The sequence below is a fragment of the Conger conger genome, chromosome 15 (assembly GCF_963514075.1).
Source record: "Conger conger chromosome 15, fConCon1.1, whole genome shotgun sequence".
Classification (NCBI taxonomy): Eukaryota; Metazoa; Chordata; class Actinopteri; order Anguilliformes; family Congridae; genus Conger; species Conger conger.
The window spans coordinates 11,599,578-11,623,332 of NC_083774.1; the positions used below are offsets into that span (position 1 = coordinate 11,599,578).

At 51.0% G+C, this 23,755-nt stretch overlaps 1 protein-coding gene across 1 annotated transcript in view; it reads left to right on the forward strand.

The window, feature by feature from the left end:
* The window catches only part of lrp5 (low density lipoprotein receptor-related protein 5), a 68,842-nt gene extending 45,104 nt beyond the window's left edge, over window positions 1–23,738 (forward strand). The window contains exons 10-25 of the mRNA XM_061221933.1: window positions 5,543–5,759; window positions 7,181–7,470; window positions 9,438–9,664; window positions 10,453–10,637; window positions 10,750–11,073; window positions 12,124–12,317; window positions 13,048–13,262; window positions 15,501–15,691; window positions 17,463–17,672; window positions 18,107–18,232; window positions 18,551–18,787; window positions 20,232–20,342; window positions 20,520–20,753; window positions 21,534–21,676; window positions 22,502–22,599; window positions 23,449–23,738. Of these exons, the coding sequence (XP_061077917.1) occupies window positions 5,543–5,759; window positions 7,181–7,470; window positions 9,438–9,664; window positions 10,453–10,637; window positions 10,750–11,073; window positions 12,124–12,317; window positions 13,048–13,262; window positions 15,501–15,691; window positions 17,463–17,672; window positions 18,107–18,232; window positions 18,551–18,787; window positions 20,232–20,342; window positions 20,520–20,753; window positions 21,534–21,676; window positions 22,502–22,599; window positions 23,449–23,710 (3,264 nt within the window). The 3' untranslated portion in view covers window positions 23,711–23,738. The remainder of the gene's footprint in view (window positions 1–5,542; window positions 5,760–7,180; window positions 7,471–9,437; window positions 9,665–10,452; window positions 10,638–10,749; window positions 11,074–12,123; window positions 12,318–13,047; window positions 13,263–15,500; window positions 15,692–17,462; window positions 17,673–18,106; window positions 18,233–18,550; window positions 18,788–20,231; window positions 20,343–20,519; window positions 20,754–21,533; window positions 21,677–22,501; window positions 22,600–23,448) is intronic.
* The last annotated feature ends 17 nt before the right edge of the window (window positions 23,739–23,755 follow it).

Below are 23,755 nucleotides of genomic sequence, written 5' to 3' on the forward strand. Positions count from 1 at the left end.
GAGCGGGCTTTCGCACAGAAGTGCTGATTTGTGAGCCTTTCCTTGGCGTCGGCGGTAACACGGCGCACCGGGTTTGAGGTGAGGCCGTCCCGAACGGCGGAGACCGGGCCTGGAAAAGGAGCGCGCGCGCGAGCCAGAGAACGCCCTGCGCTGTTCTTACCGTGCAAACGCATCTCCTTCTACGGTCAGGTTCGCCGGGAAGCGTGCGCTTTCCGTCCCAGCTGATCACCGCTCTCACCCGCCTCTCCTCTCCCCCTGGCAGTTTGGGGGCACCTCGGGGGGTTTATGATGGATGACATCCAAATACATCGGAGAATTAGCCAACGCAAACCTTTTTTATATATATATATTTTTTTTAAAACACAAAAATGTCCATGTATTGTCCCACACTGTGAAGTTTATTTGTAGCCTGCAGATAAAATGGAATCTAAAGCCTGTTTGTCTTCTTTGTTGAAGTGCGTTCTGGTCCGCTCGTTGACAAATAGATCTAATTGCTGTAAAAACAGAGATGACTTGTGAACTCTGCGAAGCTCGTCTTTCAAACTCTTGCCCTGGAGGGAGAAACGTCTTACAGCCGGAAGAATGAAAACTGCACAAGACAATAATGTTCCGGGGTCCGGCCATGTTTGAGATTATTTCACATTCCTCCGATGGGCTCGACTTGCCTCTATATCTGTGTGAGTGTGTGTGAGTGTGTGTGAGTGTGTGTGAGTGTGTGTGAGTGTGTGTGAGTGTGTGTGTGTGAGTGTGTGTGTGTGAGTGTGTGTGAGTGTGTGTGTGTGAGTGTGTGTGAGTGTGTGTGAGTGTGTGTGAGTGTGAGTGTGTGAGTGTGTGAGTGTGTGTGAGTGTGTGAGTGTGTGAGTGTGTGAGTGTGTGTGAGTGTGTGAGTGTGTGAGTGTGTGAGTGTGTGTGAGTGTGTGTGTGTGAGTGTGTGTGTGTGAGTGTGTGTGTGTGAGTGTGTGTGAGTGTGTGTGAGTGTGTGTGAGTGTGTGTGAGTGTGTGTGAGTGTGTGTGAGTGTGTGTGTGTGTGAGTGTGTGAGTGTGTGAGTGTGTGAGTGTGTGTGTGTGTGTGAGTGTGTGAGTGTGTGAGTGTGTGAGTGTGTGAGTGTGTGAGTGTGTGAGTGTGTGTGTGAGTGTGTGTGAGTGTGTGTGAGTGTGTGTGAGTGTGTGTGAGTGTGTGTGAGTGTGTGTGAGTGTGAGTGTGTGAGAGTGTGTGAGAGTGTGTGAGAGTGTGTGAGAGTGTGTGAGAGTGTGTGAGAGTGTGTGAGAGTGTGTGAGAGTGTGTGAGTGTGTGTGAGTGTGTGTGTGTGTGTGGGGGGGGGGGGCATGCCTTACCGATTGAATTAGCATGGCATCACCGTTGCGTTTCACACTAAAGAGGACGTTTAGAATCGCCTCTCATTGCAGCCTTTGGAGGCTTGACTTATGTCTGAATTGCAGATGAGACTTTTATGTTGGGTTTTGTTTTGTCATGTTTTCCCAGCGGATTGAAGGGTTCTCACAGCGTAAAAAGAAAAAGAAAAACAGCGTATTTCTCTCTGAGAAAGCAGGGAGAGGAGCGTCACTCCCATCTCTCAGAAGCGCGGGCCGTGTCTAATTGTCTCTGTGAAAATGAATGGGGTTTTTCTACAGAGACTCCTGCTGATACAAAAGCCATCAAAGTGTGTTTTTTTCCCCCTCCATTCGACTCAATGGAATAGAAAATAGCGGAAAATATCGGACTTGCAGGGCGAATTTGACCCCGTAGACTCTAGGGCAGGATTCAGAAACCAGCGGCCATCTCCTGACCCAAAGTTTTTTGTATGCTTATTTTCTGTCTTGAACAGGTTGCGAAAGTTTTGCCTTTTTTCCCCCCAGAGTGCTGCTGAATGAAAGTAACATTTTAGTTCTCCAATGGGAAATGGGGTGGGTACTGGGGGGAGGGGGGTTAGGGTTGATTCCTTCGAACCCTTTTTTTTTGTTTGTTTTGTTTCTTTTTGTTCCCCTGCTAATGTGTACGGTCTAATGATCTCAGGGGCTGGCTCTGTTTGAACAGGGAAGACTGGTCTCAGCAGCTGGTATAAGACTTAGAGACATCTTCTGAAAAACACAGAATGAATCTCTGCTCAAAAACACAGAATAAGTCTGCTTAAAAACACAGGAGTCTGTGTCTCTGTTTGAAAACACAGAATGAGCCTCTTAAAAACATAGGAGTCGTTTCTTCTTAAAAACACAGAATGAGTCTCTGGCTGCAGTATTTATTGTGCCAAAATAGTATTAGTATGTCCAAAATAACAGGAAAAATGGCAACTCAGGAGGTAAGAGCGGATGTCTGACGGGTGGAGGGTTGCAGGTTCGATCCCCGCCCTGGGTGTGTCGTTGTGTCCCTGAGCAAGACACCATAACTCCAGTCAGTGTGAGTGTGAGTGTGTGACAGTGTGAATGAGAGGCACCAATTGTAGAGCGCTTTGGATAAAAGCGCTATATTAATGCAGTCCATTTACCATTCGCCAACGGTCCCCAAAATCTTCCACGATGCTCAGCGTCTCAACAATTACTCAGAAACAACAACGACAATAACTCCCCTGTCGCAGATGCACTGTGTGCTGCTGGCTCTGTCCTGACACTGCAGATCTGTGTGGAAACCAGGGGAACTCGGCAGAGGAACTCAGCAGGGGAACTCAGCAGAGGAACTCAGCAGGAAGCCTTTTTTATAAAAAAAAAATCCCCACATGTGGCGCTGTCTGCTGGCTGGCTGTGATTGGAGCAGAGATAAGGTGGTAATTAGGTCCAGTGTGGTACATATTTACATTCCCGCTCCAGAGAGGGGGCTCCGCCTCGCAGTCCTGCCTGCTCCGCCGGTCCCAGCAGGATTTTCGGGAATGGAGCGGCGTGAAAGAAGAAACCTCCCGGACCGACGTGGCAATTCCCGGATCGGGAACATTCACAGGGCTGTTTTGGATGGGGGGGGGGGGGGGCGGGGTTCCTCTAGCACCCCCTCTCCCTCTCCATCATGATTGTTTCACCTTCTGATTGGGGAGGGGAGGGGAGCGGGGGGGTTAGGCAGCCTGTAATCCCATCAGATGGTCCTAAGGTGCAGTTGCAGCTGAAATGCGGAGTCTGCAGTCTTCATTACGAGCAAAACAGTACTTCCACAATAATGAACTACTGTGTGTGTGTGTGTGTGTGTGTGTGTGTGTGTGTGTGTGTGTGTGTGTGTGTGTGTGTGTGTGTGTGTGTGTGTGTGTGTGTGTGTGTGTGTGTGTGTGTGTGTGTGTGTGTGTGTGTGTGTGTGTGTGTATATTCATACACGTGTGTTTCTGTATATGTGTTTATACGTGTGTTTATAAACACGCAGCCTGTAGCATAGCCTGGGGCGGCCTGTAGCCTCGTGGTACATGGTACATGACTGGGACCCGGAAGGTTGGTGGTTCAAGCCCCGGTGTAGCCACAATAAGATCCTCACAGCTTGAGTGAGGCCCTTAATCCCACATTGCTCCAAGGGGGATTGTCCCCTACTTAGTCTAATCAACTGTAAGTCGCTTTGGATTTCTCAGCACTGGTCTCATGGGGAATAGGAGGTCACCCTGTTGATTGGGTGATTTTGACGGTCAGAAGAGCGTTCGAGCCGGCTGACATCGTGCCAGTCAGGTTTTTTTATTACGTTTCTCTCTCTCTAATGAGAGGAAGTTTGGCGCTCCAGCAGCTGTAGGAAGGGGGGGTGTATTACTGAAATAAATCACATCCCCACCGCTGCAGAACGGGCCCTGGCCGGCTCCCCACTCCACACAGGAAGTGCTCGGACTGGGAGCGAGCTCGCCGGCCCTGCACAGGAAGTGCTTGTTTTAAGAGCTCCTTCACCAGGAACAATACCGCTCATTAATACAGCCGTCACTCACAAGACCGCCCGAGGTCTCTGCCTTCTCCCCGAACGACCAGCACACCGGCCGCTGATGTGAATTAGTCTCTGCGCATAATGATTTATTAATACGTCTCTCGGTTCGGGAGGAGAAACTGCTCCCATGGAAGCACAAAGACATGAATCATTTTAATTCTCCAAAGTGGAACGGCGAAACCCCGGAAAAGTCCCCAAGCTCGTATTAGTCACCGGCCTCCGCAGTTTGATCCCGAGAACCCTTACTTCTCCACTGCGGGGGCGTAGCAGTCACAGCCGTGTCTGTGTTCATGAACTGTGAGCGTTTAAAATAAAGTCCTGTGTGCGGAGGAAGAAGAGGAGAGAGAGAAGAGAAGAGAGATAGAGGAAGGGAGAAAGAGCAGGAGAAAGAAAGCAAAACAGGGAGAATGAGTAAGAGAAAGGGAAGGAGGCTGAATGAGAAAGAGACAAGGGAGGAAAAGGGGAAGAAGGAGAGACAGCAAGGGAGAAGGAACGAAAGGGAGAGAGAGAGAGAAAGGGGGAGTGAAAGCTGTTGACTTCAGGCTTTCCTGATGTTACCACCTGCAGGCCTCTTCGTCCACCCGTCCACCCCCCCAGCTCCAGATTAACAGCGGTCCCTGGGGCTGGTGGTTAGGACTGTGGGGGCACTGGAGAAATTGCTGGCTGTACCCTCCCGTTTCCCCTCCGGAGCGGGGTTTGTTTTTCCTGCGGTCAGCAGTGGGCTCACCCTTCGTACACCCCACATTTGCGTATTTTGCGTATTTGACATTTCTTTCTCTCCAGTAAAATAAAATATTTTTCTGCAGCTGGCACCAGTGTGGTGAGAAACCCGTCCGCTCCAGGGTTTGTTTCCGCTGTCCGGAATGCCAGAGAATCCGTTGGAATAATTAGTCTTTTCAGAAACAAACCAGGGGTCCCCCCCCCCCCCCACCCCTCATAAGACAGGAACATGCTTTGGCCCTGCTCTGCTTTGCTTCAAACTTAATTTTCTACTTATGCAATCTTTGTGGCTGCATATCAATATGACCACATTCACTTATTTCTTAAGTGAAATATTGAACAGCAATCTGTGCGTGCATGTGTGTGCCAGTGCATATTAGTGTGTGTGTGTCAGTGCATATTAGTGTGTGTGTGTGTGTGTGTGCGCGCGCGCGCACACGTGCCTGTGCATATTTGTGTGTGTGTCTGTGTGTGTGCATATTAGTGTGTGTGTGTGTATTATTGTGTGTGTGTCTGTTTGTGTGCGTGTGTACACATTGGTGTGTGTGTTTGTGCGTGTATTAGTGTGTGTGTTTGTGTCTGTTGTGTATATTATTGTCTGCGTATGTGTATGTGCATATTAGTGTGTGTGTGTGTGCGCGCATGTGCCTGTGCATATTTGTGTGTGTGTGTGTGTGTGTGTGTGTGTGTGTGTGTATATATTAGTGTGTGAGTGTGAGTGTGAGTGTGAGTGTGAGTGTGAGTATTAGTGTGTGTGTGTGTGTATTAGTGTGTGTGTGTGTGTGTGTGTGTATTTGTGTGTGTATATATTAGTGTGTGTGTGTGTGTATTAGTGTGTGTGTGTGTGTGTGTGTGTGTGTATTAGTGTGTGTGTGTGTGTGTTTGTGTTGGAGGATGGGCTCTCTCCCTCTCCCCGCTCTGACTCTGTGGCGCCCCCTGTGGCCGCAGGTGATAAACGTGGACGGGTCGGAGCGGAGGGTCCTGCTGGAGGACAAGCTGCCGCACATCTTCGGCTTCACGCTGCTGGGAGACTTCATCTACTGGACCGACTGGCAGAGACGCAGCATCGAGCGCGTGCACAAGACCCTCGCCGTGCGTGAGGTCATCATCGACCAGCTGCCCGACCTCATGGGCCTGAAGGCCACGCGCGTCACCACCGTGCACGGTAAGGGTGTCCTCCTCCCGCCTGAACACAAACGATTACTTTTGTATTTGACCCAGTTCTGGTACTCAGCAGCCTTTTGGCAGTGTGATGTTTAAAATCTCAAACTCTTGTGCATTTTTTGTATTTTCTCCCTTACAAAAGTGTTAACTCAAAGGTGAAAAATGATATAATCAGGACTTTTTACTACAAAAAAACATCTTTTCTCTTTTAACGGTTATCACCACTATGATTTGGACGGTAGATATAAGATTATCTTCCTCTTCATCTCTGTGAACAAGGCCATTATGACTTCAAATATTGTAGAACCTAACAGAGGGAAATTCAAAGCGGCCTTTTTTTTTCTTGTTCATATGGTGAATGTTTTTCCTCCTAATTTTACAGTCAGAGAGCGCAGATTCCCACTTGGGTAATGGTGGGGGGGGGGTTGAAATTGCGTAAATGGGGTTTTAGGGAGGTCTGGTTCCATTCACTGGGTCTTATACAAGCGTTCAGGAGTCGCTTCAAAGGCTTGCAAGCAACTGGAAAAAGATGGAAAAATCCGGCCAGTAAAACAGCGGGGAGGAAAAAAAGAACCGCAAGTCCCAGCCTGCCTCAGCGAGCAGGGCTCCGAGTCCCTGGTGCAGACCTGGGTCACGCTCTTATTTCAAACAGTTTCGCGCTTTTATTGTGGAATGATGTGAGTTACCCTCCCGCAGATCCCTCTGAATTTTCACCCAAGCGCGTTTTCAACCGAAACATACACATTGCGTGTGGAAGAACATTTCTGGAAAATAAGTGTAAATGGATCTTTCTTTCGAAATTGCTCATAATCTATCGGAATTGCAGAGGTCTCCGTCGGATTCCCAGTATTTAAGTATTGTGCTTTGCTGAGCCAGCTCTGCAGGGTTGTTGCGGCGTTGAGGCACTTCTCGTTGTGTGGTACTGTTGATACAGGAATCCCCTGCCACATCTTATCTGGAGCACAGCCCTGCAAAAATAAGTGTTTGTAATGAGAGAAAAGATCTTATTTTTTTCTCCCTGGTATAAAAATACGAACTTGTGTTTTTAGTTTGCTGTGAGAAATTTCTTTCCCAGTTCTTGAAATGAGTCTCACCTCATTGGCAATATTTTTGTCTTATTTAGCTAACAAAGTAGAAGAAAAATACTATTTATAAAAAAGGATAAATATTCTTATATAATATTATTCTTACATAATATTCTTATATATAAGTATACTCATATTATTTAAGTATTTTTACTTAAAAAAAAGAAAGAAAGAAAAAACTAGAAATAGTTTGTCTAAATAGACTAAAATACCTTTTTAAAAAAAATACTTTTATTTTAGTTTTTTTGCAGTGAGTATGGATGGGCTGTGCATACACCCGTTTCTCCAGGAGTAGACCCCAGTAATCGCCCCCCTCTCCCCCTCTCTCCCCCCGCAGGTACGAACGGCTGTGCGGAGGACAACGGCGGCTGCAGCCACCTGTGCTTCCACCGGCCGCAGGGCCTGCGCTGCGCCTGCCCCATGGGCCTGGAGCTGCTGAGCGACCTGCGCAGCTGCATCGTGCCCGAGGCCTTCCTGCTCTTCACCAACCGGCCCGACATCCGCCGCATCTCGCTGGGCACCAACAGCAACGACGTGGCCATCCCGCTCACCGGCGTCAAGGAGGCGTCCGCCCTCGACTTCGACGTGCTGGAGAACCGCATCTACTGGACCGACGTCAGCACCAAGGTCCGACCGCCACCGCCACCGCGACTCGCCCGCCCCGGGGTGTGAATGTCCCAGGATTTACGTGTCCCGTAGTCTCACAGGGTGTGAATGTTCTGGGCTTCTCCTGTCCCATAGTCTCACAGGGTGTGAATGTTCAGGGCTTCTCCTGTCCTATAGTCTCACAGGGTGTGAATGTTCAGGGCTTCTCCTGTTCCATAGTCTCACAGGGTGTGAATGTTCAGGGCTTCTCCTGTCCCATAGTCTCACAGGGTGTGAATGTTCAGGGCTTCTCCTGTCCTATAGTCTCACAGGGTGTGAATGTTCTGGGCTTCTCCTGTCCCATAGTCTCACAGGGTGTGAATGTTCTGGACTTCTCCTGTCCCATAGTCTCACAGGGTGTGAATGTTCAGGGCTTCTCCTGTCCCATAGTCTCACAGGGTGTGAATGTTCTGGGCTTCTCCTGTCCCATAGTCTCACAGGGTGTGAATGTTCAGGGCTTTTCCTGTTCCATAATCTCACAGGGTGTGAATGTTCCTGTCTCACAGGGTGTTCATGGTCCTGTCTCACAGGGTGTTCATGGTCCTGTCTCACAGGGTGTTCATGTTCCGGGCTCCTCGTGTCCCATTCGTCTCGCTGTTTCAGAGATGTCGTTCTTCCTGATTTAAAGGTCCCATATTGTGGATTTTTTTTGCGTTTTATTTTAGGTTGTGATAGCCATAAGAAGGCGTTTGTGTGGTTTTAAAGAGCAAAAACTCTATCCAGTTTTAAATGTCTCCAAAGCTTCTCATGAGCTTTGCCAAGAACAGGCTGTTTTAGTGATACCAGTGAACCTCTGTTCTGATTGGCTGGTTAGCTCCAACTAGCTGAATGGCGTCTGTGCAGAGTGCTCGGATTTGTTCTGGCTACAGTCATGCTGAACCAGACAAGTGCATGGTTCTGATTTCACAAAGTCAAAAAGGCTCGTTTTAATGCACATTTTCTTCATACAGATTGTGTGGCTTTATTTTGGGACTGCGTTTTGAGTGTTTTTATAACACCATCAATTCTTTAATAATCCACATAGCAAGGGGAATGTAATTCTCCACAATATGGGACCTTTAAATGACCTTAATCATAAAAAAAGGTTTTTGTGATTTATCAAGAAAGATCTCTGCTGTTGTGCGCAGTCCTGTCTGCATGGATTTCCCCTCTGGGATAAACAAAGCTCTGATTGGTCAATTTAATGATTGACTGAGTGTCATGGCTTCTTTCAGAAGATAGTCTCGAAACCGTCAAGACTCAAGAATGTAAAGTATTTATTGGGCTGTGGAAAGAAGCAAATACGAAGAGAATGTCAACAAAGACACAGTCATGGGCGAAGAGTTAGATTAGTCAGGCATGCTGCGTGCAAGTATGTGTACATAAATATCTCACCCGCTGATAATGTGGCATAATGCCTTGAACTAGGCTAGTAGGAAGGGTTTGGAGAATTATTGGCAGGTTATATTGTAGGTTTGTCAATTTGTGGGGGAAAGGATTTTGATTGAACACGCATGCACTGTGTGTGCTTTGTCATGGCACTGCTTGTTGCAGAGAGCAATATGCACAGGATATCTTCTCTGGCTAAACAGAAAATAGTTTCTTGTGAAAGGCGAGTTGTTCTGGCAGCAGTGTGAGAATGTGGTGTTTCAGATGGTGTTCTGTGCACATTATCTGCCTGTGGGGCTGACAGACTACTGTATGTTGGGAATTCTGCTGGTTTTGTGGGTTCCTTTCAATCGGTTGCCGTTTTCGGCCTTGCAGACAAGGTGTGAGATGTTCAGACTTAGAGCACCAACCTGCTGAAATGCCAAAAACAAAACCAGCAGTTGCTGTGGCCCCCCAGGACTGGTGTTCTGTGGGTCAGAGGAGATCCCTGCTGTTGATATTTAGAGCAGGTGTAATTCCTGTGTCTCAACATGAACTATCCTCTCTTCTTCCTCCTCCTTCTCTCCTCTTCTCTTGTGTAGATGATAAGTCGAGCCTTCATGAACGGAAGCTCAGTGGAGCACATGATCGAGTTCGGGGTGGATTCCCCAGAAGGCCTGGCGGTGGACTGGATGGGGCGGAACGTGTACTGGGCCGACACCGGGACCAACCGGATCGAGGTGTCGCGGCTGGACGGGCAGTACCGGCAGGTTCTGGTGTGCAAGGACCTGGACAACCCGCGATCCCTCGCCCTGGACCCAGCCAACGGGTACGAGCCGCATGGCAGAGCAGGGAGCTGGGGCTGTGCCTCAGAGGCTGCCAGTTCCATTCCAGGGCTCAGCCAGAGGCGGAGGCACAGCCACACGCAAGCTTTTACACACCGATAGCTGAGCACGGGAGAGAACGCTCCGCAGTAAAGCCCAACACAAGCAGCCCCGTCTAGACATTTAGGGCCAGTTTCACAGGCACAGATTAAGTCTAGTCCTAGACTAAATCACATTTTTAATGGAGATTCTGCATACCTGGACTCAATTTGTCCAGGACTAAAATTAATCTGCGTCTGTGAGACTGGCCCTTCGCATCTAATCAGCATTTGTTGATTAATCAAGAAAAATCCTATCGATTTGAATGCCAGGTAGACTGCTGAGGCACAGTTGTACACTTGGTCTAAGAAAATTCAACTGCAACAGTAAATATCCAGCTCTGGGAGCGGGGCGATTTTACGCCTGTAAGGCACACTTCCTGCCCTCTACAGGAAGTGCCTGGGAGGTTCAGGGAATCCTTTTCTGCTGGAGTTACATTACATTATTACAGTTGTGTACTCCTGCACTGTGATTAGTGTCTGAAGAGTGAGACTCCTTTAGATTCACATTGACATTTTAATGTGTCCTGTGCTGCCCCTGTGTCCTCTAAATTGTACATATGGTCCTGTACCCTGTACCCTGTAGCTCTGCCCTGTACCCTGTAACTATACCCTGTATCCTGTAACTATACCCTGTATCTATGCTGTATACCCTGTGCCCCTGTCCCGTCCTGATTCCCCCGGTTCTCCTGCAGCTACATGTACTGGACGGAGTGGGGGGGTAAACCGCGTATCGTGCGCGCTCACATGGATGGCAGCAACATGGTGACGCTGGTGGAGAAGGTCGGCCGGGCCAACGGCCTCACCATCGACTTCATCGACCAGCGGCTCTACTGGACCGACCTGGACACCTGCATGATCGAGTCCTCGGACATGCTGGGTACGAGCACCGCTTCTGCTCTTACGACCGCCATTTTGGCTCACACTCTTACCGAAGTGGATTGTCGTGTCTGTCGCACGATAACGACGACGATACGTCCGATACGTTTCAGGACTGCAGAGGGAGACGATCGCCGACGACCTGCCGCACCCCTTCGGGCTCACGCAGTACCGAGACTACATCTACTGGACCGACTGGAACCTGCGCAGCATCGAGCGGGCCGACAAGCGCACGGGTCTGAACCGCACCCTGATCCAGGGACACCTGGACTACGTGATGGACATCCTGGTGTTCCACTCATCGCGGCAGGAGGGCGGGAACGAGTGTTCCCAGGGCAACGGGCAGTGCGCCCACCTGTGCCTGGCCTCGCCCGAGGGCGCGCAGTGCCGCTGCGCATCGCACTACACCCTGGAGGCCAACGGCAGGAACTGCAGCTGTGAGTGTGGGGCGGGGCTTAGAGGGGTATGGTCGCACGCTGCACCCTGGAGGCCAACGGCAGGAACTGCAGCTGTGAGTGTGGGGCGGGGCTTAGAGGGGTATGGTCGCACACTACACCCTGGAGGCCAACGGCAGGAACTGCAGCTGTGAGTGTGGGGCGGGGCTTAGAGGGGTATGGTCGCACACTGCACCCTGGAGGCCAACGGCAGGAACTGCAGCTGTGAGTGTGGGGCGGGGCTTAGAGGGGTATGGTCGCACGCTGCACCCTGGCAGCCAATGGCAGGAACTTCAGCTGTGAGTGTGGGGCGGGGCTTAGAGGGGTATGGTCTCGTCAAAACAGAGAGACTGGGAGAGACAGACAGAGTGACTGCTGTCACCTGAGCTGCTGGCTATGGCCTCCCATTACTAAAGAAAACAAGAAAAGAAAGGGAAGAGAATTGAGAGAGAAGGAAAGGGGGGGGGGCGTTTTATAAACGCTCTGCTCTAGGTGTGCTGTGTTTATCAGTTCCAGCCGTCTGGCTGAGTGCCAGATGCAGCACTCGGAGGAATAAAGAACATGGCGCTTTTCTTCATTGAAGTTTGGCGGTGCTAACGCACAGCCGGCTGATGCACACACAGGCCGCCGTTTTCCGGAACATTCTCAGGTGTATTTCACTGGGTCTGGCAGGAGATGAAGGGCTGAGTCTCTCCCCTCCATTCCCTCATCCCTCGTTCCCTCGTCCCCCTCTCTCTCCGGTCTGAAATGAGGCCCAGCTGAGTTATGAGTTTGAGGATCAGAGGGGGCCCCCGCTGCCTTGGTATGCAGGTCTTACACAGAAACAGGTGGAGTGTGTGTGTGTGTGTTTGTGTGTGGGGGGGGGGGGGGGGGCTTCAAACGTCGATGTGGAAGTGATCACATTTTTATTTTATTTTTTGAAAACATCTTTACTCTGTGGTGTGATTAACATAATGTTTAATCCCTCGTTCCCTCTCTCCCTGTCTCCCCTCTCCCTCTCCCCTCCCTCTCTCTCCCCCTCCTTCCCTCGCTCTCCTTCTCTCTATCCCCCAGCTCCTTCCAGGTTCCTGTTGTTCAGTCAGAAGGGCTCAATCAGCAGGATGGTTTTGGGAGAGCAGAGCCCTGACATAATCTTGCCCATCCACGTGCAGCGGAACGTTCGGGCCGTGACCTTCGACCCCGTGGAGCGGCTGGTGTACTGGGTGGACGGGAAGAACATCCGGCGGGCACGGGACGATGGGTCACAGGTGCGCAGTCTAAAAAATGGGGTTCCGCCAGCACAGGGCCTACCTAAAGCGGGGGCCACCTAAAACAGGGGCTCCCCCAATAACACAGGGGTTACCAACACAGGGGTTCCCTAAAACAGACCCTCTGTTTCCCTAAAACAGGAGTCCAAAGCTAGGGTTGCCCAACACAGAGGTTCCCAAACTCTGTGTGCCCAAGGACCCACGTAACGAGCCAATACATTTCCGATGCTCATTAAAATATAAAATAATGACATAAAGTAAAGTAATGTCACGTTTGTAATCCATGTCAAAGCACCTGCCTGTGCATGGTCAGTCTTGAAGTGCATGTAATTAGAGCAGCGTGTTAACCAGGGTGAATGTTAATGAAAATCATGAGTTTACTTTTCTCAAACGATACCACGCTTCACCAGAGGGGGTGCCCTTCCCCAGGGAACTGCATGGTTCAATGTGTGATGTGCCATTAATGAAATAAGTCAAAATAAACCTCGACTTGAGTAAGTAAAATAAACTAATAAACATTCTCAAAGTGTAACATTATTTCACTGCTGTTTTGAAATGTACAGTAGATGATAACTTAAAGCATCACAGCTCTAGTTGTTTTATTTTTAACTTACACTCCTTTTCAGAAAATTGGGTTGATTTAATTCTGTCCCGGAAGTTAAAAAGTGTCTGTGCCAATCACTGTAACTCTAACCTGAACCTGAACCCGAACCCTCCTCTTCCTCCACAGTCCTCTGTTGTCGTGACGACGGCTCCGGGTCACCAGCAGAGCCCTGACCGGCAGCCCCACGACCTCAGCCTCGACCCCTACAGCCGCACGGTATTCTGGACCTGCGAGTCCTCCAACACCATCAACGTCCACCGGCTGGACTCTGTCTCCATCGGCGTGGTGCTGAGGGACGACCACGACAAGCCACGCGCCATCGTGGTCAATGCCGAGAGAGGGTGAGGGGTTTGGGGGATTGTAGTTCTTTTACCTGATCAGGGGTAGCCAGCCTTGTTCCTGGACCTCTACCGTCCTGTCGGTTTTCACTCCATCCCTAACAAAGCACCCCTCGTTCAACAGCTAGAGCAGAGCTGCCCAACCCTATTCCTGGACATCTACCATCCTATAGGTTTCCACTACAAGAGGAAGAAAGCACACCTCATTCAACAGCTAAAGCAGAGCTGCCAACCCTATTCCTGGACAGCTACCATCCTGTAGGTTTTCACTACAACAGGAACAAAGCACACCTCATTCAACAGCTAGAGCAGAGCTGCCAACCCTATTCCTGGACAGCTACCATCCTGTAGGTTTTCACTACAACAGGAACAAATCACACCTCATTCAACAGCTAAAGGTTCTGTTGAGCTGCTAATTAGTAGAATCAGGTGTGCCAAATCAGGGCTGCAGTTAAAACCTACGGGACAGTAGATCTCCAGGAACAGGGTTGGTGACCACTGCAGTAAATCCTCTGTGTGCTTTACAGATAAATCTGGATTGAATTGTAGTTGACAGAAAGTATTCTGTAGATCACAGACAATTTAAAGAACCAAAGTTTTATCGTTGAAATGTTTTGGTTTCAGTGATGTGAGGAGTGTTCTACTATCTTACTGACATCCAGAGTATTTCAAAGCTCTCTCTGTAAACACACACACATGCTCTTAGATGCATATTTATGTACAGAGGAGGTGTATTTTTAGCCGGGGGAGCTCTAGAGTTGGCACTGCTCTCGGCTGGTAATTGGTGGGTGTTGGGGTGTGAAGCGATGTGGCATTTGCCGTTTTGGCGGTGCCGTTTTGTGGAGATAATTTCTCTCGATGGGGGCAGGAGACACTCCCAGCTCCGCTCCAACTCCGGAATACTTGGGAATACTCGGGAACGTCGGCGGGAGCTTCTCCCTGCATGTGCGGAGCAGGCGGACATCTGCGATGCTCGCGGTGGGGAGTGCGGTCGCGGGTTTGGCCGGCTCCTCTATAATCCGCTGCCCACTGTTAACGCCTCTGCCATTCCTCCTCAGCGCTATATATAGCCTGGAGAGGCCGGGGGTGTGGCCAACAGGCAGTGGGCGGAGATTTCTGAGCACAATGTGAGCGAGAGAGAAGATAAATAAACAAGCTTTTGAGTTTGCTTCTGGAGTCTTCAGCGCAATCGTACGTCCTACGTCAGTAAGGGCTTCGCTGTTTTCTAGAAGCGTTTAAAACCACAGAGAGGTCAACAGAGACCCACTGTCGAGGGTTCCGTCATTCACAAGCACCTCTTTGAAAATCTCTTCTAAGCTGACAAGTGCTTGTAAACAAGAAAAATAAGGTGTCAGAAATGCCCCAAGAAGAATATGTCAAACAGGGGTACGCATTGATAGGTATTTGGCCAACTTCAGTTCCTCAGCTGGTGAAGGCCAGCACGGACTTCTTGGCAGCGGCATTTTAAACATACCCTAATTACAGAAAACAGCATTTCAGATGCTGCATGAAGAAAAGCAAGTACATCGAAATGTGTTGATTTTTCCATTCATGAAAGAGGAAGAGCTAATTGCAAACAGATGAGGAAGATTGTCCCAGAGAGGTTGTCTTAAGTGTGTATCGTCATGCCTCCTCCTGAGCTTTTACAAGCTGGGGGGCAGTGGGGGTGCAGATGGGGGAATTGGGGATTTGGCTCGAACATCAAACACGGGACTAAATTATGACCCTTCCTGTGGTCCTTTGAGTGTATTAGAGCTGAATCGTCAATCCTGAAGAGAAAAATTGTACTCTTGCAGGACTAAAATGTACTGTGTTTCACATTGAAGGTCTTGCTTTGTGCGTTCGGTTCTGTGTTTGTACGCACATCGCTGCTGTCAGAACATACTCTTCCTCCTTTGTTTCTATTTCCACCAGTTCAGAAACATTTGTGTGTTCCACCACAGCAACTCCCAACATGCTGTTGCTATTCACTTCATGTGGGGCGATGGTCCTCCTTGACAGGAATGTGACATTGACCTGCCAAGGTGAATGTGTTTATGTGTGTGTGGTTGCGTGCGTGCGTGCGTGCGTGCGTGCGTGCGTGCGTGCGTGCGTGCGTGCGCGCGCATCGCATCACAAGGGGAAATGCCAGTCAGGTAGACTGATTCAAATCCACCTGTCACTCCAGTGAAATTCTCCTGGGCGTGTGCACATTTTGGAGATTATTTCCTTTCTCTAAAAGCCCCTCTCTGCCCTCCACAGGTACATGTACTTCACCACGGTGCAGGAGCGTTCGGCGAAGATCGAGGGAGCGTCTCTGGATGGGACGGAGCGCGAGTCCCTCTTCACCACGGGGCTGATCCGGCCCGTCGCCCTGACGTTGGATAACCGGCTGGGGAAGCTGTTCTGGGCTGATGCTGACCTCAAACGCATCGAGAGCAGCGACCTGTCTGGTGAGCTTCACCCCCTCTGTGCTGTTACCAAGACTACAGCTCCAACTGCCACCCTGTTACCATGACAACAGCTCCAATTGCCACCCTGTTAACAAGACTACAGCTCCAACTGCCACTCTGTTACCATGACAACTGCTCCAACTGCCGCCCTCCTCCACCCTATTGCCACGACACCAGCGCCAACTGCCACCCTGTTACCCTGACAGCAGCCTCAACTGCCACCCTCCACCCAGCTCCATTAAACTGTGTGTTATGTACACACTTAGACCAGGGATAATCAAATCTGGCCCTCAGATCCAGATCCAGCCATGTTTTCTTTTGGGTTTTTTTCCCGGGTAATTAACTGAGTGATTGGGACACGCCCTTCTGTCCTCTCACACTGAGCTGGGAGCTCGGGTTCAGGAGCCTGTCCCCCCTCACCCGGCTAGGCGCTGCCCTCAGACCTCTGTGGTGAAAGTTAGCGGTGTAATTCCCCAGCGCTGGGAGATATCAGCCTCTCCCTCTCCATTACAGCTCTTTGATCTCCACACTCTGGCCTGGCCTTTTGAAGTCATCCCAGCCACAGACGCTGCCGCCCTCACGTTTATTCATTTAACCGCCTGTTTGTTAGTTCATGATTAATCAGCGTGGAGCTCTTCCCCGCTTCCGTGTCTCTCTCTGATGTTTTGAGAAGCAGTACCGGTCCCGGTCCGCCGAACCCATCCTGCTGTCGGGTGGCTGTCCGGGGTCTTCTGAATGCTTCTGTCCATGTCTTGGGTTTCTTATCTTCTGACTTGGGCTTCCTGCCACTCAAAAGCATGAGCCTCTCTGCTCTAGGGGAGTTGGAACAGCAGGGTGTCTCCAACTCTCCGGCTTCCCTCCATTTTCATTTCAGTTTTTTAGTTTTATTTTGTGTCTCTTTATTTTTCTAATGGACCACCCGGGTGAACGTGGGGCTGTCACCCTGCTCTTGGGTGCTTGGTTACGACGCTCCTCTTTCATGTGGCCTCCAGCCCCCAGCCCCCCCCCCCCCCCCCCCTTTATAGAGCATGATTTATGAGGTTGCAAGCGTCATGATGCGACCATGTGTTCACAGAGACATTGAGTAACCGATGACACTGCACTCCCCCGCCCTATTGCCTGATCAAAGCTCCTGGTGATGTGGTGGACGGCAGATGGGTATTCTTATCCCGGAGGGGGGGGGGGGGGGGGGTTAAATTAGTGTTACCCCCCCCTCCACACCCTCTCCGATAATGTTGTGGTTCGTTACAGAAGCTGATAGAACTCGGAACATGTGCGAGCCAGTCGCTCTGGCAGCAAAACCAGTGTACACATCATTTCTCAGACCCTGTCAAAAACTCTCAGAATGGTTAACTGGGATGAACGTGTTTATGAGGGGTGAGGGCAGTCTGCTGAACAGACACTGCACAAAAACAAAACTAAGAATTTAGCCGAAATCCTCAGGAAAGAGGAGCGATTCTCTGACAAGCCTAAAGATCAGCACAGTTCAACACAGTTCACCCCACTTCCTGTCAGCGCTACAGAGCCATGTGATCGCAAGCAGCCCAAAACAATCATTTAACAAGCATTTTAACTACTCATTACATGTGGCGACAAGACGAGGCTGCGTGTCGAAAATGTTGTACATGGTCTGATACAGCACAGGTGTGTACACTGCATAGACAATTAAGCCCAAATAAACACCACTGACCCTCCGAGGAATGAGGTTACGCACCCCTGACCGGTGAGGACGCGGCCGGTGTTAACACGCTCCCCCCCCGCTCTCCCGCAGGAGCCAATCGGATCACGCTGCAGGACTCGAACATCCTGCAGCCGGTGGGGCTGGCGGTGCTGGGTGAGCACCTGTACTGGATCGACCGGCAGCAGCAGATGATCGAGCGCGTGGAGAAGCTGTCGGGGGACAAGCGCACGCGGATCCAGGGCCGCATCGTCCACCTGACCTCCATCCACGCCGTGGAGGAGCTGGAGCCCCAAAGGATCGGTATGAACCCTGTCTGCACGTTCATCTCACATCTGAGTACGACACACACCAACACGCACCTGTACACCTGAATACAGCACACACCTGTACACCTGAATACAGCACACACCTGTACACCTGAATACAGCACTCACCTGTACACCTGAATACAGCACACACCTGTACACCTGAATACAGCACCTACCCACACACACCTGTACACCTGAATACAACACATACCCACACACACACCTGTACACCTGAATACAGCACATACCCATACACCTGTACACCTGAATACAGCACACACTCATACACCTGTACACCTGAATACAGCACACACCAACATACACCTGAATACAACACACCTGAAAAATACATTTTTGGAAAGGGTATTTTGTACTATTTTTTGATGACAGCAACAATTGACATTTTAACCCCCTCCCCTTCTGCAGCATCACATCCCTGTTCCCGTGACAACGGAGGCTGCTCTCACATCTGCATCGCCAAGGGAGACGGGACACCCCGCTGCTCCTGCCCCATGCACCTGGTCCTGTTGCAGAATCTGCTCACCTGTGGAGGTAGCCAATCACATTCTGTTCTCTGGTGATGTCATAATCTCTCTCCCCTGGGTTACAGTAGGGCAATGTCATTGTGCTCTCTCAGTACAGAGTGTTACAGTAGAGTGAGGTCATAATGTTGTAATATTGTAGGCAGGAGCAATAATTAGCTTACGCAGGGGATGTGGAGGCTCTTTGATCTGTTCTGATAAACATCAAAGGATTTCCTGGCCTCTGCCATCCTCTCGTTCGCAGATATGACCCCCCCCCGCCTCCTCCCAATCCCCCTTCCAAAGCCTGCGCAGCTGAATTTTAACATCCCGCCCCGTCTTTCTCCAGAGCCGCCCACCTGCTCCACGGAGCAGTACACCTGTGCCACGGGCGACATCGACTGCATCCCGATGGCGTGGCGGTGTGACGGCTTCGCAGAGTGCGAGGACAACAGTGACGAGGAGAACTGCCCCGTCTGCTCCTCCCTGCAGTTCCAGTGCGACAAGGGCCAGTGCATCGACGCCCAGCTGCGCTGCAACGGAGAGCTGGACTGCGCTGACAGCTCCGACGAGCAGGACTGCGACAGTACGTGCGCTCAAAACTGTTCACCTCACCTGTACACACCTGTACTGTTCACCTGAATACAGCACACACCTGTACTGTTCACCTGAATACAGCACACACCTGTACTGTTCACCTGAATACAGCACACACCTGTACTGTTCACCTGAATACAGCACACACCTGTACTCTACACCTGAATACAGCACACACCTGTACTGTTCACCTGAATATAGCACACACCTGTACTGTTCACCTGAATACAGCACACACCTGTACTGTTCACCTGAATACAGCACACACCTGTACTCTACACCTGAATACAGCACACACCTGTACTGTACACCTGAATACAGCACACACCTGTACTGTTCACCTGAATACAGCACACACCTGTACTGTTCACCTGAATACAGCACACACCTGTACTGTACACCTGAATACAGCACACACCTGTACTGTACACCTGAATACAGCACACACCTGTACTGTACACCTGAATACAGCACACACCTGTACTGTACACCTGAATACAGCACACACCTGTACTGTTCACCTGAATACAGCACACCTGTACTGTACACCTGAATACAGCACACACCTGTACTGTTCACCTGAATACAGCACACACCTGTACTGTTCACCTGAATACAGCACACACCTGTACTGTTCACCTGAATACAGCACACACCTGTACTGTTCACCTGAATACAGCACACACCTGTACTGTTCACCTGAATACAGCACACACCTGTACTGTTCACCTGAATACAGCACACACCTGTACTGTTCACCTGAATACAGCACACACCTGTACTGTTCACCTGAATACAGCACACACCTGTACTGTTGACAGTACATTACATTATTGGCATTTGGCAGACGCTCTTATCCAGAGCGACGTACAGTTGATTCGATTAAGCAGGAGACAATCCTCCCCTGGAGCAATGCAGGGTTAAGGGCCTTGCTCAAGGGCCCAACAGCTGTGCAGATCTTATTGTGGCTACATTGGGATTAGAACCACCGACCCAGTCATTTACCTTAACCACTACGCTACAGGCTGCCCCTGTACACACCTGTACAGGGGCGTACACACCTGTACTGTGCACCTGTACACACCTGTACTGTTCCCCTCACCTATACACCTGAATATGGCACACACCTGTAGACACATGTATCCCTGAATACAACACACAACTGTACACCTCAATATAACATGCACCTGTACATCTAAATACAGCACACACCTGTATACCTGAATGGAGCACACACCTGTATACCTGAATACAGCACACACCTGTACACCTGAATATAACCCACACACACCAGTACATCTGAATACAGCACACACCTGTACACCTGAATGCAATACACACCTGTATACCTCTCTACTAAGCCCTTACACACTGTGTGTAAATCAGGCCCTGTCTCTCTACTCAGCCCTTACTCAGTGTGTGTATCTCCGCAGTGATCTGCCTGCCGAATCAGTTCCGCTGTGGGAACAGCCAGTGCATCCTGAAGAAGCAGCAGTGCGACTCGTACAGCGATTGTGCGGATAACTCAGACGAGGAGTACTGTGGTAAGACCCCCCTGTGAACCTCCCATCCGTCAAAGCCCCCACATGCCTCCAAGGGGGGTTGGCCCCTGCTTAGTCATCAGCTAAATAACTGTAATGTAGTGTCATTTTATTTTGGCAGTGCTGGTGCTGTTTGTAGCAGACCCCCATGTCTGATTGCCCCCCGCCCGTGTGTTGTAGAGTTCCGGAACCCCTCCTCCAGCGACCCGGGACACAGCAGCACCATCGGCCCGGTAATTGGGATCATCCTATCCGTGTTTGTGATGGGCGGGTTGTACTTCCTGTGCCAGAGGGTGGTCTGCAGGCGCTATAAGGGTCCGAACGGAGCCTTCCCCCACGAATACATCAGCAGCACCCCCCACGTACCCCTTAACTTCATCGCCCCGGGCAGCTCCCAGCACCCCACCTTCACAGGTCAGACCTCACCCCCCTCACCCCCCCCCCCCCCCGCAAGCCTGAGCTGCGGTTCTGTTCTCCAGTTCTGTTCCCTGGTTCTGTTCTTTGGTTCTGTTCCCTGGTTCTGTTCTTTGGTTCTGTTCCCTGGTTCTGCTCTCCGGTTCTGCTCTCCGGTTCTGCGCTCTGGTTCTGTTCTGTTCCCTGGTTCTGTTCTACTCTCTGGTTTTCTGCTCTCTGGTTCTGTTCTTTGGTTTTGCTCTCCGGTTCTGTTCCCTGGTTCTGCTCTTTGGTTTTGCTCTCCGGTTCTGTTCCCTGGTTCTGCTCTCCGGTTCTGCTCTCTGGTTCTGTTCTGTTCCCTGGTTGTGTTCTCTGGGGAAGATCCACAGTGTTATGGTTCTGTTCCTCTGTAAGGCTGTGCTCTTAAATCGCATGTTTATGACTCTGTGTTTCACACATCTGCTGGGCTGTGTATTCCTGCCAGGTTAGGATCGGCTCCATGTGTGCGTCTCTGCACTGCAGATGAAGGCTATCAGTGTTGTTTTTGGCAGTCATTCTGAACCTTCTGTCAAAACACTGACTGGTATCTCCTATCTCTTTACTGCACCGTGTGCTGGTGTCTCCTGTGTGTGTGCTGTGTGATTGTCCTGTTTCTGACAGTGCTGTTGTGCTGGTCTCTCCTGTGTGTAACGGTATGTGCTGGTCTCTCCTGTGTGTAACGGCATGTGCTGGTCTCTCCTGTATGTGGCTGTATTATGCTGGTATCTCTGTGTATGACTATGTGCTGGTCTCTCTGTGCAGGTATCTCCTGTGGGAAGAACATGATGAGCTCGATGAGTCTGATGGGCAGCAGTAGCAGCGGGGCGCCACTTTACGACCGGAATCATGTGACCGGCGCCTCGTCCAGTAGCTCGTCCAGCACTAAGGGAGCCTTCTACCCCCAGGTACCCCTCACCTGCCCATCTCCCCTGTTACCCCACACTCACCTGCCCATCTCCCCCGTTACCCCACACTCACCTGCCCATCTCCGTTACCCCACACTCACCTGCCCATCTCCCCCATTACCCCACACTCACCTGCCCCATCTCCCCCGTTACCCCACACTCACCTGCCCATCTCCCCCGTTACCCCACACTCACCTGCCCATCTCCCCCATTACCCCACACTCACCTGCCCCATCTCCCCCCTGTTACCCCACACTCACCTGCCCATCTCCCCTGTTACCCCACACTCACCTGCCCATCTCCCCCGTTACCCTACACTCACCTGCCCATCTCCCCCGTTACCCCACACTCACTTGCCCCATCTCCCCCGTTACCCCACACTCACCTGCCCAACCTACCCCCTGATACCCTGCACTCACCTACCCCATATACCCCCGATACCCCTCCCTCACCTACCCCATATACCCCCGATACCCCTCACTCACCTTCCCCATCTACCCCCGATACCCCTCACTCACCTTCCCCATCTACCCCCATCTACCCCCCGATACCCCTCACTCACCTTCCTCATCTACCCCCATCTACCCCCTGATACCCCACACTCACCTGCCCCATATACCCCCTGATACCCCTCCTCACCTACCCCATATACCCCCTGATACCCCTCCTCACCTACCCCATATACCCCCTGATACCCCTCACTCACCTGCCCAATCTACCCCCTGGTACCCCACACACAGCTGCCCCATCTACCCCCATCTACCCCCTGATACCCCATACTCCCCTGCCTCCAGCCTCACCCCCCCATCTCTGATTGGTTTGCAGATGCTGAACCCGCCCCCGTCTCCGGCCACTGACCGGTCTCTGTACAATGGAGAGATCTTCTACTCGTCCAATAGTCCGTCCACCACCCGATCCTATAGGTGCGTCCTCCTGCCTCCCCACAGAGGGATTATGGGAAATAAATCCCCTTGTTACCCTGCAGGGCAGCATGGATGGTGCAGTGGGTAGCACTGCTGCCTCACAGCAAGGAGGTCCTGGGTTCAAATCCCGGTTGGCCGGGGCCTCTCTGTGTGGAGTTTGCATGTTCTCCCCGTGTCTGCGTGGGTTTCCTCCGGGTACTCCGGTTTCCTCCCACAGTCCAAAGACATGCAGGTTAGGCTGATTGGAGAGTCTAAATTGCCTGTGGGTATGAGTGTGTGAGTGAATGGTGTGTGTGCCCTGCGATGGACTCCGACCTGTCCAGGGTGTATTCCTGCCTTTGGCCCAATGTATGCTGGGATAGGTTCCAGCCCCCCTGCAACCTGTTCAGGAGAAGCAGGTTAAGATAATGGGTGGATGGATGGATGGATGTTACCCTGCAGGACACATACCACAGTGTGGCATTAGTGTGCCAGCAGGGACCTGAAAACAGAGTCACTTATGTGCTCCACTGTCTGGATTTCACAACTGAATTTGAAATGATTCATTAATCCACTCAAGCCAGTACAGAAACCAATTTTTCCTCCCCCTTAGTCTATTACAGTCAGTGTAGAAGTTAGTCCTCTGTAGAAGAACAAGTGCTAGTTTCTTCTGTGTGTATGTGTGAGTCACTACTACAGTCAGCTACCTACAGTGGCCCCGATCCCTAGCCTACCAGTGTATTTAAAAGCGTGTGTGTGTTTAAATGCATTTCTTGTGTTTAAATGTGTTTATTGTGCTATTTCTGTTTGCTAACCGAGCATTTCCTCTCCTCTCCTCCCTGACCTCTGACCTCTGCCCTGTCACTGAAGGCCGTACCTCATGCGTGGCGTGGCCCCGCCCACCACCCCCTGCAGCACGGACGTGTGCGACAGCGACTACACCACCTGCCGCTGGAAGAGCAACAAGTACTACATGGACCTGAACTCCGACTCAGACCCCTACCCGCCACCCCCCACCCCCCGCAGCCAGTACCTCTCCGCAGAGGAGAGCTGCCCCCCCTCCCCCTCCACGGAGCGGAGCTACTTCCACCTCTGCCCCCCCCCGCCATCGCCCTGCACCGACTCCTCGTGACCCCCCCCCCCCCCCCGAACAGAACCAGAGCCCTGCCTGTAAATA